Source organism: Cyprinus carpio, chromosome B16, assembly GCF_018340385.1.
Source record: "Cyprinus carpio isolate SPL01 chromosome B16, ASM1834038v1, whole genome shotgun sequence".
Taxonomy (NCBI): domain Eukaryota; kingdom Metazoa; phylum Chordata; class Actinopteri; order Cypriniformes; family Cyprinidae; genus Cyprinus; species Cyprinus carpio.
In genome coordinates this window covers 19,568,029-19,587,092 of record NC_056612.1, presented here as the reverse complement: position 1 = coordinate 19,587,092, position 19,064 = coordinate 19,568,029, and the positions used below count along the sequence as shown (strand labels likewise).

General features: G+C 36.8%; 1 protein-coding gene across 10 annotated transcripts in view; it reads left to right on the top strand.

Annotated features, from left to right (window-relative positions):
* Positions 1 to 19,064, top strand: part of phactr4b (phosphatase and actin regulator 4b) — a 43,873-nt gene that overhangs the window by 223 nt on the left and 24,586 nt on the right. For 4 of the 10 annotated variants that reach the window (XM_042741357.1, XM_042741360.1, XM_042741351.1 and 1 more), the window contains exons 2-3: positions 9,652 to 9,766; positions 10,734 to 10,778. In XM_042741357.1, the coding sequence (XP_042597291.1) occupies positions 10,766 to 10,778 (13 nt within the window). In that variant the 5' untranslated portion in view covers positions 9,652 to 9,766; positions 10,734 to 10,765. Of the gene's footprint in view, positions 1 to 24; positions 838 to 2,631; positions 3,643 to 8,726; positions 9,574 to 9,651; positions 9,767 to 10,733; positions 10,779 to 14,526; positions 14,816 to 19,064 lie in introns of those variants that run through there. The other 6 variants (XM_042741352.1, XM_042741358.1, XM_042741353.1 and 3 more) reach the window with 6 other exon arrangements.

Genomic DNA, 19,064 nt, shown 5'->3' with positions numbered 1-19,064 from the left:
AACCTCAGCTTTTTTAATTGTTATGCACATACAAATTTATTTTATTCATATGCTTTCCCTCCATACGCACAGCCAAACGTGTATGTTATGTTTTATTAATATGTGAAAAATCACTGCATCATTCCTTGTGCTCAAAGTTGTAGCGGCGCTGCGCTCATCGTGATGCTCCGCAGAATCTCTGCATGCTTGCGTTCCGTTTTTTCCCAATTGCTTGCGTTCAATGCTTGTAATAACCACTACGAACCGTGCATTTCCCCTTTAGTCTGGCATTAAGTACTGAGAAGATCAGTAAACCTAGAACACATGTGAAAATAATTGCCGTTAGGATGATCAGCTGACTTTTCAGCAACGCACGAGAGCTGTGGTTCTACGAATCTGTATTTGTTTACGGGATTTTTGCCAATGGAAAATATAAGAAGACCGAAGCCCCTCGTTTTAATTTGACAGACAATACTCTGTGCTTTCCCAATGTATCAACGCTCATTTTCAGGTCCATCTGAAATCCGAGCGATCAGGAGCACGCGCCTCCACTCCACTCGCAGCGAGCATTTCGCATCTACCGCCGTTTTTTTTTCTCTATTGTTACTCAAAATCTATCGCAACCGTTTACGAGAGCCGGTGTCTGATCTTATCACATGCAAAGATTGATCTCGTCAGCTTGCGTAACATCGACGAAGATTTGATCCTGAGAAGCATCTTATTTGTTTGTGCACGAGTCTTTTTTAGGACTCGAGCAGCTCGGAGCTCCATCATTCATCACTCATTCATTGCTCCAGTGAAGCTCTAATTTCTCTCTTGTGTCCGAGTGAAAGATTGAGATGGATTGGCGTTTGCAAGGTAGGGTGAAGGACACTTGTTTAGCTATTTAATTTTAAGAAATATCTTTGTTGCTCTGTGTGGTTGCAGTGCAGACCATCTTATTTTACTCGCGTTGGTATTCTTTTTGAAGGAGGACACAAACGGTGACAAGAACGTGCTTTAGTGAAAATATCAGGGTTTTAAATATTTATAGATAGAGACACTAAGCAAACCAAGAACCTTTAGTATGAAATGTTGTGTTTTCTTTATAATAACTTTGATTTAAAAAAAAAAAAAAAAAAAACATTAACTAACATCGTATAATGCTGAACACAGTTAGATATTAGTGTAATTAAAATAATCTCCAAGATATGGATCTCCTGGGCGTTTGAGATCATGAGATTGGTATATTTATCTTTAGTATAGATATTTATTTTACTTAGCCTATACAATAATCATGTGTCAAGTCATCTGTTTAAACTCTTTGGTATAATAATTAATAGATCTTAGAATCTTTTCATAGTAAATCTAAATGGTTACTTCAGAGAGATGTGTAGATGAAGACATGAGGTGGTTTTAGTTCGTAAGGATGTTGATAGAATGGTTTAATTTTGCTTTAAATTGCAAATTGTCATTCTATATTTGCTTTTGATTGATGGCTCATGAATGTGTATTGTCTATCCATGCAAAATGACTTTTTTTTTTTTTTACTTCTGTTAGGACAGCCTGTTTTTACACCGCATGCACAAGTAGTGCTTGAGCGTAGCAACAGCATAACTATAACAGCAGGTTTGCATTCACACTGATGGTGAATCTGCAGAATAATGAAACTGTGGCTTTATGCAGAGAATAAAATGATTTTGGGGTTACTGCATTTAATGTTTCTTTTAATAATGACCATACATTATAAAAAGATTATCTGGGGTAGGCCATTGATATTTATGACCAACTTGATCTTTGTGAAATCTAATTCATGAGAGGATGTGGATCACATTTATATCCAAATTATAATGAATCTGCTTAGAATGGAACACGAAACCCAAAATGTAGCTTTTTACTGCTTGGCCTGTATCATCTGGCCCCCGTGAGTAATTGGGTGAGTAGTTTACTTCAGTGGTTTATGTTGCTTCATAATAAACTATTTTGTAATAGATTGTCTATAAATAGTATTATAGTTCATTTTACTGTATGTTTTGCTTATTTAAAGGGGTCATATGATGTTGCTAAAAAGAACATTATTTTGTGTATTTGGTTTAATTAATTGTTTATGCAGTTTAAGCTTCAAAAAACACATTATTTTCCACATACTGTACATTATTGTTTCTCCTCTATGCCCCGACTTTCTGAAACGCATCGTTTTTTACAAAGCTCATCGGTCTGAAAAGCAAGGTGTGCTCTGATTGGCCAGCTATCCAGTGCGTTGTGACTGGCCGAATGCCTCAAGCATGTGACGGAAATGTTACGCCCCTTGCCATATGATGCCGTGTTCTGGTCAGAACACCCACGCGACAAGACAAAAACAATAAAACTCATTACAGATGAGCCATTTGTTGCATCCAGTGGGGACATAATTACGGATTATAATGATTTGTACTGTGTTTTTACGCATTGCGTAACATAAACACAAAACCATATCAGACATGGCGGCAGCAACAATACTAAAGCGAGAATCAAATTTACGCCTTCTTTCTTTGCGTGAAAATTTGAGTGGCGTTTTGCAAATCTTCCCACACAGTGATGTAGACGTGGGGGCATGTTTAAACAAGGTGTTTTAGAAGGGCGTGGACGAGTCTTAACTTTTATAAAGAAAATCTCTTTGGGTTTGAGACTTCCGTGTTTGCAACTTTAAGGATCTTATCTATTCACAAACAACTCCAAAGAGAAAGGAAAACTTGAAATTGCGTCTTATGACCCCTTTAAGTATACTATACCTGGCAAAAACTTCTCTTCAGCAAGGTGTTATGACATTTTCCGGCAAGAGCTAAACCATGGTAACAAGCCAAATTTGTGTTTATATGGGTGTCGAAATAAATATGTGCTGCTTTTGGAGCGAAACAGGCCTGATCGTGGTTCCAACCTCATCTCATGAGAAAAGTAAAAAATTTTTTGTTTTTTTTTTTTTATGACGGGTGATTTTGTATGAATATGTAAGTGATTTACTCAGAAATGAAAAATTTTTAAGAAAAAAATGGAAGCATGAAAGTCCATCCCTAAACCTAACTGTCAGTGAGCCATAAGAAGATCGGACGAAAACGTACAGATGAGATCATACAAATTCATACGTATAAGCCACCAAACTGTAAAATTATCATGAGAGTGTGTGGCACTCTGAGCTGCTCTACCACCTAAACATCATCCAGTATTGATTGAGTTAGTTTGTGTCCAGGAGATCTCATCCCACTAAATCCAGTTTCAGTCACAAGATCTTACTTCAGTGGCCGGAAATGGAGAGTGCTTTTCCCCCAACTCTATAAAACAGAATTTCATTAGGAAACAAGGATTGACATCCCTTCCATGAAGCATGACTCCGTCAAGGTTTGTGTATGCCGTTAGTTTCCCAGGCAGTCTACAAGACGCAATGAGAGGAAGTCTGAAGTTTGGTTCGGACCGGCGTTTTGGGTTCCTTGGAAATTGGGCCACAGGTCCCTGGGGTGAGCGAAGCTTTTCTGGGACAGGCATGGCAATGACGTACAGGCGGTTCGGAATGGGAACATACAGCACCGTCCAGCCATTCTGAAGGGAGCCGGTGGTATGATATGCGGTCTGGAGGTAGGAAATACAGGTCTCGCTTCATAGTTCCCTGAATGGAGCTCTTACATTCTGGTTGAGGTCTCTACTAGTGAGGTAGGCCAACTTCTCAAGCAATTTTTTTGAAATTACAGTAAGATTGCATTTGGGTTACATTGGTAGATTGGAAGTTCACCGTAGATACTGACTTCCCCCGCAATTGGCAAAAGTTTGTGAAATCGAAACTCTCTGTTGACCTCCAGTGCATGTAACGATTTTTCTGGCTGTCTCTTCCCAAATCTAAACACACGAGCGAGCCTCAAAGCGCAGAGGTGGGATGCTATTTAAAGATTACACAAGCGTACCAGCTGCTCCCATTTCCGTGCTACGTAATTGAATCAGCGCATCCAGTTGAAGAACTCGTCCTTAGATTTGAAAGTTCTGTTTATAGAAGAGGACTCTACTTTCTGTCATCCTTTCTTCTTTTCTGTCACTTGTGTTTGGAGAATCAACCGTGTGGTACTCCAGGCAGCTTGATGTAGGACACTAAACCCACTTTTATGTGTGCTAAGCTATTCTTAGGCAGTCAAGTTGTAGGCCTAGTTTTATACATGAGAGGGTGGTGCCACAGTGTCACTCTTTTAACAGCGAGCTTTGGGGATGTGTTTGAGCGTGCCATCTGCTCTGATATAATTTCTATTATCGTTTCAGCATTTCAGTCATTAAGGGACATCAGAGCTTTTTGGATTGGTTCAACAACTGACTATTTGACCTGTGAAGTTTAATTTATCTCAATTTTTGATTTAGGTAGGTGTATTTTTGGATGTTTTTAGTGACAAAATTCTTTATAAAAGCCAACTTTAAAGCACCTCTCCTGCTGCCATCCACATTCTGACGGAAGTCTTTGGTCGTTGCATTTTGCATCACATCTCAAGATATTTTTGGAGCATTTCACCATGAGCAGTGCTTTTAGGTAAAAAAAAAAACCTTTTTTTTTTTTTTTTTTTTTTTTTTTTTTTTTAAGTGTCTTGTGCAGTGTCAAAGTCTATTGCCCTTCTTTTTGCTGTTTCTTATGTATTGTCTTATTTATAATGGATGACGTATTGATATCCCTTACTGATGGTCCCTTTGCCAGGGACCTCCCTTTCTAAAATATAAAGTTAGCTCTATATATTCCATATATAAACTAATTTTTACTGTAGAGATATTCTAAATATATGTAAAATATTTAGAATATATTAACTTTCTTTCATGTTCACACTTTTTTGCATCTCATATATCAACAGAATGTTATAATTTGTGATTAATCTCATGATTCATGAAATTTAATTTTACTTGTCTTGTGGCCTGACCCCAGTTTGAAAGCTCAGGTCTACTTAGTTAGGCAAACCAATGACTAGTCGATTTTGTAGTTTTGTATTGCCCTACTTTGGACCAAATAACAAGCTTTTTTGCATGTTTTTGTTTCTGGCTCAAGATTTTTTTTGTTCAGAGTGTGGACTGGCCTTGGCGTTCATATATAGGGGTTCTGAAGGAGAGCGAGATGTCAGACACACTTAGTAAATTCAATAATAGAGTGCACATCTGTTCTATTTCTCCTCCAGGGTTTTTTTGCTTGGTGATTGAATTTGACTGTAAGAGTGTTTACTGTTAGTGATGTGCGAAATGAAGTACCTTGCAAGGTCTTATGACATTTTTCTTAAGAGATTGTTTTAATAACGTTTCCATCTAAATCTGGTTTTTATTATTTTATTTTGCTTTATGGGTCAGCACCTGAGCAGTTTGGTAGCACACAGATTTTGCCATGTGTAATTTACAGTATGAAGGATTTTAGTTCTGTGAGTGCACATCTTAAATGGTGCACGACGGAGGCTGAGGAGTTAAGCACCCAAAGAAGAAATAGGCCAGTTACATCCTTTTTTCACACTTCATTTCCTGAGGGAGGCTGCGAGGATAGGTGTGTGTGTGTTAGGGATTAGCATGTGTTAGGTATCGCCAAGTGTCAGGTTCTTGAGGTGACACTCTCTTTGCATTTGGGAACATGACATGCTCACTTTCTATTCCTGTGTTATTATATTGGCTTTAATACACACATTCAGATTATATTCACATAAACATTACACACGAATGCTGCATGCATGCATACATTCTCACCTTTTATGGAAGTACCCTGCACATTGTTCCAGTTTACAGTGTGACTCTCTGCTGTTGATGCTTCTGGTCCAGGGGTGTGAGAATGGATTTATCTGAGACACACACATCTGCTCCCCTTTAAGGCACTGAAGTGTCTCCAATTCATTCTCTCGGCTCTTTTGCCCATCCAGCACATATTCCCCATCAGCATGAACCCACAGCAGCAGCATTTCTTCAAATCAAATGCGAGTAGTATCTGAAATACCATGAGAAATGTTTCAAACAGTATTATGCTACATACCTCATTAAAATTAATGTCAAATTCAGTGAATGGCTTACATTCAGAAAGTAGTGTTTATTTTTTACATTTTATTTTTATTGGTTGATTATTGGATGTATATCAAATGTGCATGCATTTTCCATTTTGGAATACATTTTGCCATTCTGTAATACTCACTTAATGTTAATCTTTAAAAATGATTTAATAACACAGTCTCAAATCCATAACGTCATATGCTGTGATGCCTAAATGTACTTGAGGTATTTAAAGTGTTTTTTTTAATAAAGCATTTTTAATTGTATTATTTATTTACACATAAGTGTATAATTGTAAATGTAAAAGTGCCCATTTATTTCTCAGTTTGTCATTTATCAACCATAACACAAAAACAATCATCGGTGTATCTGCCACAATTATAATATTGGTAAACTGCTTTTTTTAAATTCAGTTTTATGTAAAATTTACAGTTCTGGCAATTTGATCAAATAATGATACAAGAAAGAAATATACATTTAAAAACAAATTTAATCTTTAAAAATAGAATTTAATAACTGCTGTCTAAAATCAATAACCAAGTATCTTGTGATGTCTGGATGTACTTGTGTGTTGTATTATTAATTTTAGAGAACATTGTATAGAAGCCTTTGGACAATTTATTGTTTTTGCCAGAAAGTGGCAGAAGCCATAAAGTGATTTCTGCCATGAAGTTATTTGCCATAACTTCATCAGCCTCCATCGGCTATGAATTTAGTATTAGTCAGTTGCTGCTGATTATATTCTGGTCTTTCTTGACACTGCAATGAAGAGAGTGCTTTGCATTATGGAATACAGTGTCTGAAGTAATGAGATCTGTACATATAGCCTATGCAAATATAGTAGATTAGGTACAGTAGATGTTCCTTGTGTACAGAAAATTAGCATACTGTGCACAGTATACATACAGCAAAAAAATACAGAATGGGAGTATACTGTTTCAGAGTAAACCACAGGTTTTTCTGTATTCTTGTGGTATAAAAAATGTATAACTTGGCTTGAGGAGAAAGTCTTATTTTTGTGATTTTGATGTAAATACCTAGTCTTGGAGACCTAAAACACTGTAACTAGTTTGTTGCAGTGGCTGGCTAGATACGACCACATGGAAGGGTTGATTTGTTTGATTTATGCATAGCTTTGGTCAGTATTACTCTGTGGTTTTGATACCACAGTCACAACATGCTTACCACTTGGTCCAAAACAAGAATGTAAGGCTTCAGAGACCAACCAACAATAAACCCACCAAGAATTCCTGTACAAGCCAAAGTAAATCTGCTTTCAAATCCTTATTGTGACATGCTTCAAAAGCACAAATGAAAACAACAGTTATGAAACTATTAGGTTTACAAAGATCAGTTTTAACATTGTGAAAATGCTGCTTGATTTTCACACATGAATGAATTGGAGAGCAGGTTGCACAGTATTAGTATTCCAGCTGCCTGGTCACTGCATTGTCGCAGCGGTATACTATGTTGTTCACAATGAGATTTGCATAAGGGCCAGCGTGGACTTCCTGCAGACAAGCTTTTTATAGTGTGTCAACGTCTGCAACAATAATAGCAATACAACTTTCTCTTGAAAGTCTATATTTTGCTATATTTGTCTTGTTTTTCCCCATCATAAAAGAAGAGTGTGATAAGAGAATGCTAGCTTTATGATCCACCTACCAGGAGGGGTGATGTAAGAGCTTGTTTTGCCTTTTAAATCTAACCACAATTGTACATGTAAAACTTCCCCTTTTTTTATAAAGCCTAAATTACCAGAAGAAAAGCATCTCTTTTGCATGTCCTTTTTAATTTGCACTTGCTTTCTTTACTTTTGTAGTTTGAGTCTAGTATGTGCTTTAGGTTTGATCATAGTTCTTGAGGAAGAGGCAAACACAAATGGCCACGGTTTTAGGATTATTTTGGTGTCTGAAACCTCAAAAATGTGAGGTTGCTGGGGATAATGATCATAGCTGAAATAGGCTGCCTAACTCTAGCACCGCCTGCCTCGTGTTTACTGCATTCCTGCCTGCTTAATGTACAGATGCAAATTCTGTAGACTTCAGCTGACTGTCATGTTTCATGAGACATACCAGCATCCAGAATTGAGCTTCAATAAGCTCTGATAACTTTCTTTAAATATTAACTTTATAACAGCAATCTGAGCAGTATGCAGACGGCGCACGCTCTTCTGTGTCAGCCACGCTGCACCGATGTGCTGTTTTCTTTCAAACCAAAGCGTAAATACACGTAAAAAACTTATCCTTGTGGCACAGAAGAGCATAAGCCGCCTGCATACTGCTCAGATTTGTCAAAATGTTGCTACGCTGATTTGGAGAGACACAGAGGAGAGGGATTGTTGAATAAAGTCGTTATTTTTGTTTTCTTCGTGTAAAAAATGTATTGTCGACGCTTCATAACGTTACGGTTGAATCACTGATGGCAGATGGACTATTCTGACGATGCTTTTCATACTTTCCTGGACCTTGACAGTGTTAGTTACTTGGCAGTCTATGGGACATTCTCAAGCCTACCGGTTTTCATCCAAAATACCTTAAATTGTGTTCCGTAGACGAACGAAGCTTTTACGGGTTTAGAACAACATGGGGGTAAGTGACTAATGACAAAATTTTCATTTTGCGGTGGAGTAACCCTTTAATAATAAGAAATATTTTGTGTGTACCAGACATGCATATTAGAATTATTTCAGAAGGATTTTGTGGCATTGAAGGCTGGAGTAATGGCTGATAAAACTTATCTTTGCCGTTACAGGAATAAATTACATTTTAAAAATCATTTAATTTGAAAACGGCTATATTAGAATAATATTTCACAATATTAAAATGTTTACTGTATTTTCATCATGTAAATGCAGTTGACTCTCCAATGACCACCCTTCCCCGACTGTTTCATTTTAGCTGGCTTTCGATTGGCACTGATTGTATTTTGTGTCAACTTGGTTTTTGTTTTAAATTGAGAACATAATGGCACAAATGACATTAGCTAAGCTCAGGTAAACGTCGTGCAGTCTTCTTCTGTTCTTATCTCTCACTGCGACGAAGCAGAAGTCGAAGTGCGATGAGACTGCTGTCTGTCTGTCTTTGGTTTAATCGATCAATGCCCCTGGAGATATTCATTAGCATTTCTCTCTCTCGTTCTCTCTCCCCAACATTCATCCATCCTCCAGTTCTACTGACAGTCCATTACAGTCTGATGTGCCCTGTCTGTTTTTTGTATCCCTCTGTTAGACATTCGCTCATTTTATTTGCGTGCGTTTATCTGTCCTTTCCATCAACGCCTTTCAGATAATTGCCTGTCTTTTCTTTGCAGTCATTACTTGCACTCCTCTTCTCGTCGTTTTGCTTTTCTTCTCTCAATCTCGCTGGTGCCATTTTAATTGAACCGCTACGGTTTTTGTCCTATCAGTTGTGCAACCTGGAGGTGTGACACCTGCTTTTAAATATGTTGGATGAAGTTCTTTCCACCTTAATGGTGTGAGACGTGCAACTAATCAGTGTAGGAACCAACAAATCTCAAAGATTACACTTAAAGTGAAATAACAAGCATCGTTCAAGCATATGAAGGAGTCCGGGAGTGAAGCTTTCAAGGACGATAAGGGTACCTGGATTTGAGACGATGTTTGGCCTCAGCTGACTTCAAATCAAGTGAGTTTTACATTTTCTTTCTATATTACAGGAAACCCCTGGAGATGAGCGAATGCACCCTGTCTGCTGCTCTGAACACTTTAATATAGACGAACAGAGGCATCACGGACGACCACCCCCTTACAACGCCAATGACCTTCACCATTGTACGTTTGTCCATTCATTCTAAATAGATTCTGATTTGAAGCTCCTGGACGTTCACCCTTTTACAATAAAAATATTCTTGATTATTCCCTTGAAACTGTAATTGCGATTATTAATTACGATTATCACAATTTATATTGATTGATGTTTATACCATTGTTTGATGCAACGGCATGCCGTATTTTTTTTATGAAAATAAACGAGTTAAAAAATCTAACTGAAAAAGTGCTTTTCTATAGTATTAAGCCTCAAATGTCAACTATACATCGGATTGGTTTCTTCTTTAAATTATAAAAAAAAGAAAAAATATGAATGGTATGTTATACTAAAACTAAAACAATGGAAAAACCCCTAAGATAACATGTAGAAAGAAAAAAAAAAATCTTAAGCGTGCAGAATAACATAATTGGACTTTAAACGATTAATTGGCGCTTTGAACAATTATGTAATTGTGGCATCCATAATTGTAATCGCGATTAGAAATTCGATTAATTGTGCAGCCCTAGAAGCTCCCATTGGTGATTCACAAGAGATCTGTGTCCTTTTATGCACTCAAGAAGGCTACACATTATTTAACTTTTTTTTGTGCTTTTTTTAAATTACTTTTTTTTTTTTTATATATATATATTTTTTTTTATTTAGATTTTTCATCATATTATTTTATTTTATTTTGTTTGTGTGTGTGTTCTAATATAATGTTTTGGTCACTAAACCTTCATTTAAATTAAATATATTTATTTCTGACATTGAATTCTGCCAGAGGTAAGGGAATTAGAATCACATTATGCTTAAGGACACTCCTTACCTGTGGTAAATTTACTGTAATGCTAATGCACAGCCTCTTGTGGCTTATTGCTTTATTAAATCATTTTAATGCCATGTCTTCTGTCTGTAATAATTAGTAATGAGTGGTGCTGTGAATGAATGGGCTGCTTATGTAATTATCTGTTTGTTTTGCTTTAATTACAGGATCCATTTATCTCTGAGTCTCAGATTCTGTAATGGAAAATCGAGGTGAGTATTTATTGCCATACCTTGTCTTGTTACTAATGATGCTGAATAATTGAGAATAAATTTTCCATTTGACGGCGTTGATTAAGCTCTAGAAACGAAGGTGTGATCTTGATTTAACATGCCACGTCTTGGTGCTTTTTGACAGTATTTGTCAAAATCACAATTATTACACAATGGGATGCAGCCATTGTAGACAAACATGTTATTTGTCAGTGGGTGCAGTGTAATGAGGAACAACTATATTTGATTTAAATGGGATTCTTGCAGAAGTAATTGTTTGAAGCTTCCTGCTGGCCAACATAACACTGGTAAAGAGCTCTGTGTCGCCCTGTTAGGAAGGTCATGAAGGCAGTTCCTTGAGCAGATCCGTGGAGCTTGATTTCCAGGTCATGTCAGGTTCTGGGTCTAGGCAGAACCAACGAGCTGATTCTCTTCTCTCTGTTCTCTCTTTTTGGAAAGATGCCCAGTGTAGGTGCTGTAACTGGGACAGAGAGAGAAGCAGGGCTTCAGTTCAATCCTCTTGAGTCTTTTTTTTTTTTTTTCTAGTGTAGATGCATATGTGTTCTTACTGTGGTTCTGAACTTGGAACGATTGCAAAGATATCAGAGATTTTGGAATGACTTGAGTGGCGAGATGATTAGGTCAGAGTTCCTTTTGTGATTGTGATCTATCCATCTTAGATGTACAAATTTTATGTAACATGCCGGAACCATGTAGCACAAAGCTATTTTTGCTCTGCCCTCTTCCTTTGCTTGCCTTATTGCTTGTGTTTTTGTTTCGTGGAGTTGTATCATTGCAGTATTTCGCTCTCGCTCTTTCTGTATCTGTTCCCCCAACTTCAGCATTATTATTGCATGGTTTGAGGATTTTATAGCTCATGCACCACAGAAAAAAGGATTGTTTGCTCTTGGTTTTCTGTTACTTCATCGAATTCTCAAACATTTAATTTTTTTGTTCAAATAGTTTAAGCGATGTGTTCAGCCAAAAATCATTACAGCATAAGCCAGTTTTATTCTAATGCCCTGTTTTGCATAATTTTCCCATTTAGAAACAAGGGTTCCATTAACTACTTCTGCTGTCAGCTAATCGTGGATCACGATTTTGCACTTCTTTTACACTACCATTCAAATGTCAGTAAGGTCAGTAAGATTTTTGAAAGAAGTCTCTTATGTTCACCAAGTCTGCATTTTTTTTTTTTATCAAAAATACTGTTAAAACAGTAATATTAAGAAACGTTATTACAATTTAATATAATTAGTCTATTTTAATATTTTTAAAAATGTATTTTTTCCTGAGATGGCAAAGCTGAATTTTCAGCAGCTATTGGTCCTGTTGTCAGTGTCACATAATTCTTTAGAAATCATTCTAATGTGCTGATTTGCTGTTCAAGAAACCTTTCTTATTATTAATGTTGAAAAAAGTTATGATGGTTTATTTTTTGAGGGAACTCGGTATTATATTTTTTCAGGATTCTTTAATGAACAGGATTTTTAAAAGAACAGCGTTTATTTAAAATAGTAATCTGTTGTAACATTCTAAATGTCTTTCCTTCAACTTTGGGTGAAGTCACCTGAATATACAAATTATTGCTGTTTATTTGTGCACTAATAAACGTGCAGTAATGTACACTTGATCTCTTGACTTGGACGTCTATTTAAGATGTGACAGGAAATGAGATCAAATATAGTCAATTAAAGGTGTATCATTATATCTCTTTCTTTTGTGCTTCATCTGGCTGCTTTTGAACACAAGAACACATTGTGTGTGAACACCTCCTTATGATCACAGCATTGTTGTGAGCATTATTGATCATAGGAAGGATCTGGTCCATGACTGATGTTTCCCATATAAAGAAAGTTTTTTTTATACACATCAGTGTAATTCAGGGCTTTGGTACAGAATCACTTTGTTATACGCTGTGGAATGAGAAGTTGTGTCAGGCTGTAGGAAATGGGATTAGGAGTGCGATCTGCTGTAGGCAAGTTACACAGCTACACACTTCCACATTCCTGTTCTCTACTAATGTACTCTGCTGGATAAAATTGCATTTTTGGAATTCCTGTGGATGAAGAAGTGCAGAGGGCAGGAGTCCAGATCCGCTGATCACTGAGTGTATACTAATAGATAGATTTTTTTTTTTTTTTTTTTTTTTAGTAAAACAGAGGGTTTGTTTAGGGCAAATACCTATAATCGGTATAAATCCTAAAAAGTATATTTGGACATTGTTTACTCACCCTCATGTCATTCCAAACCTGTCTGACTTTAATTCTTTTGTGAAACACCAACGAGAAATGTTAAAGTGTTTCTATTGGAGCTTTTAAGCTTCATAAAGGATGCAAAAATATCATAAAAGTTGTCCATATAACTTGTACACAGCATTCTTAAGTTTATACTTTCAAATGTTTTGGGCTCAGTAAGATTTTTAATACTATCAAATTAATGCAGCAAGGACTTTTAGAATGTTACAAAAATTCAATTTGAAAAACTTTGTATTTATAAAATATTAAGCAGCATAGATGTTTTCAACATCAATAATAATAATAAAAAATGCTTTTTGAACACCAACTTAGTGCTGACCATTGAGTTGAGAACCGGATCAGTACAAATCAACAGTTTTGCCAACTAGATCAATGAATTAATTGAATTGACTCCAGTGAAAATTTATTGACAAATTGGACTTTTTTTTTGCCTTAAATCTCAATTTACTTTTATTATATTAAAAATAGGGTCCAGGATATTCTCCATCAGTGTTGCACAAAAAATTCAGGTTGATAATTTTTTTTTTTAACCGAATTTTTTTTTAGAAATGCTCAGCGCTGCGCATCTGTGAATTCACGTAATATGTAATCACGTTGAAAAGGTCACGCGTGTCGTAGGCGGAAGTACCAACTCCGTGTTTACAAGTCGAACCTGCAAAGTCAAATGCGGTTTACAAAAAATTTGAATGTGTCATTGAACATACAACAACTTTTGAACTGTCCTCCTTCGCCACATTTGTAAACACTGACGAGTCGGTACTTACATCTACGTCAAGTGTGACCTTTCGAACGTAATTACGTATTACAGGAAGTCATGGACGTGCATCGCAGAGCAGTGCAAGGCTAGCATTTCTGTTTATAAAGCATCTAAAAAATTAGAAAATGACCGATCGTTTTGCTAGATAAGACACTTATTCCTCATCAGGTATCATGTAGAGCCCTTTGAAGCTGCACTGAAACTATAATTTTGACCTTCAGCTGTTTGGTATCTGTTGAAGTCCACTGTAAGGAGAATAATCCTGGAATATTTTTAATCAAAAACCTTAATTTCTTTTCGACTGAAGAAAGAAAGGTTGTCAATATCTTCTTATTAATGTCAGGGAATTTTCACATCTCATTTAAAATGTTCACTGACAAAATGACCTGTTTTTTGATGATCAGTTCCTCTTGCTTATGTGTTCTCCATAACCACAAAGTCAAATGTCCTCCCAGCTGATACCATTTCTCCCTCCGCTGGCAGAACTTCCCTTAAATCCCTTTCTCTTTTCTTCTTTGCCTCTCATTATCAAACGCAAGCCCGCACACACACACACAAACACACACTTTGCACTTTGACCTCTGCTTTAAGGAATGATAGGCATCCGTCTGCGTCTATGCTGAGCTGCTTTCCAAGCTCGTTTATAAAGTGGAGGGGAGAGAATGTGCTATGGAAGGAGGGTCCCATGTGAGAGAGGGAGAGGGGGTGGAGAGAGTTGCAGGAGGAGGAGTGGAGGAAAAAAGAAGGGCTGTTGGCATGAGATCCACTCAAAGAAGAGAGAGAAAAGTTTGGGAACATTGGCTTGGAAGGTAGAAGGAAGCATGAGATCGACAGTAGATGAGATGAAAGGGGTTCTTTGAAGACGAAAGGAAAAGCGGAAGGTTTGGGGGAAACTGGATTGCCGCTGCTGTCCACTGGGGTGCACCTGGGCAGGAGCTGCAAACGGAGGCCCCTTGGGGTCTGGAGCATGGGACAGACGTTCCCTCTAGAGACTGCACCGCAAAACTCCTTCGCACACTTGGGTGAGTCAAGAAAAAGGCCTATGGACGTAGCATTTTAAGGCATCATATGCAGGTAGTTCCAAAAAATAGGCAAATTAATCAAGCTGCTGCATTGCATATAGGCTGTCCTTTTTGGACAGTGCAATCCCAAAATGCACTGCAAAAAGCTCAGTAAAAAAAAAAAAAAAAAAAAATAACAAAGAGCACATTGCATAATGACCTTCCAGTATAATGTTGTTTTTGAGGTTTGCAAAGTAGAAAGAAGATTAAAGAGGTAAAATCATTACAGATGAACACATTTTGTTAATGGAAAGGAAACCTTAATTTGTGAACAAATCTTTTTTTTTTTTTTTTTTTTTTTTTTTTTGGAGGAATTTTATTTAATTTACTGATCCAGTTCACAAAACTGTTGATTTTGTACTGATTCGGAGTCAAAGTCACTAACCGAGTAGTCTAATCACAATGGTTAGGGAAGATTGTCAGTAAAAATCATATACAGAATAAGTATGACTTGATGTTTTTCTAAGAAGTATTTTATGCTCATTTACTCAACAACATGCTAATGGCAAAGTTTTGAGGTTGCAAGGCAGTCAAGAAACTCTCTTAGAAAGCAGATGCCAATGTAGGCAGCAAGCAGTGAGGCGGCTCCCTAGGTTTTAGAAGCGTTAATCTCAGCAAGCATTACCTCAGCTTGACTTCAACACAGCAGGAACTGGTTATGACTCAGCAGTGGGTCTCGACTGTGAGTGGAAGGAAACCAGACATGGAGACGAGCAGGAGAGTGGAGGGGGTCTTCGAGTATCTGTGCAGAAATTCTTAAGCATTCTGTCTTTTTTTGGTCCTCATTACTGAACTCACATGATTTCACGTGTTTTTTTTTTTCTGATTTGTTAATTAACTTGGTTTACTGGGGGTTATTCTTTGTTCTTCCCTTTGTAGCAGATCATTATTGTTCATTTTTAATATAATTTTTGCTTTTGGAATGGTTACTGTAGTTTAATTCTTGAGGCAAAGTCAACACTTTGAAACCCAAACCGTTTGTCCATGTTTTTGTTCACTAGCTTCTTTGTTTCGATTAAAGTGCTGTTGAGCTAGTCTCAAAATGCCATGTATCGTGCTTTACATCGGGTCTACAGCTGGCAACCTTCCTCTGTTTGTGGAGAAAAGCCTGAAGTCTGAATGCCGATGATCTTTGTACTGTTTCCCCCAGTGCAGGTGTGAAACGCCACCGATAGTGATGACAAACAAGGAGACAAAGCGCAGCTGACATTCAGTTACTGTACAGAGGAAGCTATCAAACAGCACGGCAAGGTTTCATGTCACAATACAGGCTTCTTTGTTCCCTCAGTAGACTCACTGTTGCCTCTGTATTTGTTTGCAGTGGTTTCTCCTTGCGGCAAAATGTCAATTCGCTGGAAGCATCTGAAACTTTTTATCCCTTACAACATGTCCAATTGGAGCCTCAGAAAAAAACAGTTCTAAATTGAGATATGTCACAATTTTGTCCAACAACCATATAGTATCATTTTAATTAATATTTTTAAATTTCATTTTTAGATTAGTTTTATTATTGTGTACTATTTTAAATGTATTTATTAAGTAATTAATAATGATAATAAGTTATATCTATCTATCTATCTATCTATCTGTCTATATATATATATATATATATATAATATGACTGTGTGTTTTGAATAATACAGTTTACACAATTAAACCTTTTTGAAAATGCATATTAAATGTTTAACTAACTATTAAATATGTTTTTGTAATACAGTATACAAAATTAAAGTGTGTATGTATGTATGTAATGTGTAACTATATATATATATATATAATATATATATTATGTGTGTGTATGTGTGTATTATTATTTAAATATTTTTGTTAACAGTATAAAATTAAAATGTGTGTGTGTGTGTGTATATATAGTTTCTTTGTTTATTTATTTATTCATTAGCTGTCAGACAGTAAAACCTTCTTGAAAATGTCAGGTATTTTCTATCTCTGCCCATAACACACCAACATACACTACACATCAGCGATACATATTTAGTTTTCTTTGGCCATTGTATTATGTCTCATGTGGATTTTGAGCATCTCGTCCCAAGTGTTACGTTTTTAATATGCCGTTTCAAGTTAAAAATAGTCAGGTCTTACAACTCCTGCAATCTGCTCCTTTGTTGAGCTGCGTTTGTGTTTTAGAATTTGTTTGCTCTGTTTGTGATCGCAAGAATGCATCTCATGTAAAAGCCCCTTAAGAATCAAATCTGATATTCTTTCAGTCGATAAGTCAACTTGTGATTCGGGCAGCCCATCGACTAGTCCATTTGGTGTATGTTTTTCCTAATATGCTTTTTTGATCATTTGAAGCGGAGATTTAAGAACTATATGTTTAATAAGTCTGAGAAACAAGGCTGTCTGGAATGAGAGACTGTAGTTATGCATATACAGCAATGCATAAGGGGGTGGTGTGTAGCGGCAGGGCAGTGATTGACTCTCCATGGTTTCTCCCTGTGGAGACAGACTGTTACATAATGAAACAAGCTGCTCCAGGCTGAATGCCGGCCTTATTTCCGACAACACAACTGCCTACACACTCCTCCTCTCATCTGCTTAGCATATACACCTCAAGCCTCTGGCTCTGGAGTTGCATGTACAAATGCACGTTCACACATGTTAGGGCATGGTTTCAAAGTCGACTAGTTGGTGGGTGGGTGGGTTACCTGAATGACAAGTTAACTAATTGGTCATAAGGATCGGTTTTACATAAGAGGTGTTAGAAAAATGCTTTGTGGTGGCTGACAGGATACAGAGGACTTTGCAAGAACAGTGTGAGACTCTCTTTGGAAGACAGTTGGATTTTGATTTGCTCTATGTGATGTGGTGGGGGTGTGTAAAATGGTTTTGAGTTCTTGCTGTTCTGCTTAAGTGCTTGATTGTTGCAGTCTGGTTAGGTAATGTAGCTGAGAGGTACTTCAAATCACTTGGCCAATAGAGGGTAAGCCGAACTCATTATAGTGGAATAAGCAGTCAGTGCCACATCCTTTGAGAAACAGTTAAATCTTTTGAGAGTACTGGGATCATTCTGTGGGAAGAACTGGAGTGTGTCCAGATTTAGCTTTATTTGGTGTGTTATAGGACTGGTATCGGCAGCTACCTCATGCAGCGATTCATACCTCAATATATTTTCACTGGACCTGTTTTTAGATTTTAGCAGAGCGCAAGATTATAACACTTTTTCTTCTTTAAAAATTAATAATTGCCTGTATTTCATGTTGTCTTTTTCAGTGTTGTGATGCAATTTTTTATTTTATTTTTTGTTATATTTTGTTTTGTTATGTTTTAATGTTTTTGTTATTTTGTTTTATGTTTTATTGTTGTTTTAAGTTTTGTTTTATTTTTTCATTTTATATTTTATTTTATTTTATATTTTATTTCATTAAAAAAGGAATCATAGTTTCCACAAAATATTGTGTTCCACAAAACGTTGGTGCCCTAGAAATATTTCTTGTCTAATTAGCATATTGAATGATTTCATATTGTACTTTGGCTTTGCTATCACAGGAATAAATTATATTTTAAAGTGTATTAAAAGAGAAAACAGTTCTTTTGAAATTGTAATAATATTTCACAGTATTACTGTTTTACTGCATTTTTGATTAAATAAATGCAGCCTTTGTGAGCAAAAGAGACTGTCAAAAACATTTTTAAAAATATTATTGGCCCCCAACTTTTGAAAGGTAGTTGTTAGTCGAAAGTTAGCTCTGAAGTACCAATGCAATATCATAAGAAAACAATATCCATATATGATTGTGTCAGCATTCTGTTTGCATCCTTCTGTCTGATAAAATAAAGTGAAAGTAAAAGCACATCTGTTTATCATGAGTCACGTTTATTGATGTGCAGTTGAGTTTGTTTTATCTGCCGTTGTCTGTTTTCCCGTTTCATGCTGCGGTGAATGGGAGGGGGTCGTTTTTGGTTCTCTTCACCTTTTACTCTCTTCCCCCCTCTCTCCCCGTTTCAGGATCAGGGTGGAGTGCCGTTTCCTCCCTCTGTTTCCCAGGCCTCGCCCCCTCTGTTTTCCAAGGCAATCTGAATCTCTCCCTGCCATTAATGCACAGCCTTTCATTCTTTAAACACCTCGGTCCTGGCACTCTAAGTGACATCTTTAGCTCCACGGCGTATCATTTGGAGCCCCGTGTTCCGGATCTGTTTACTACTAGTTCACTTATCTCACCGCTATTAGTGATGTCTGATCCATTAAGGG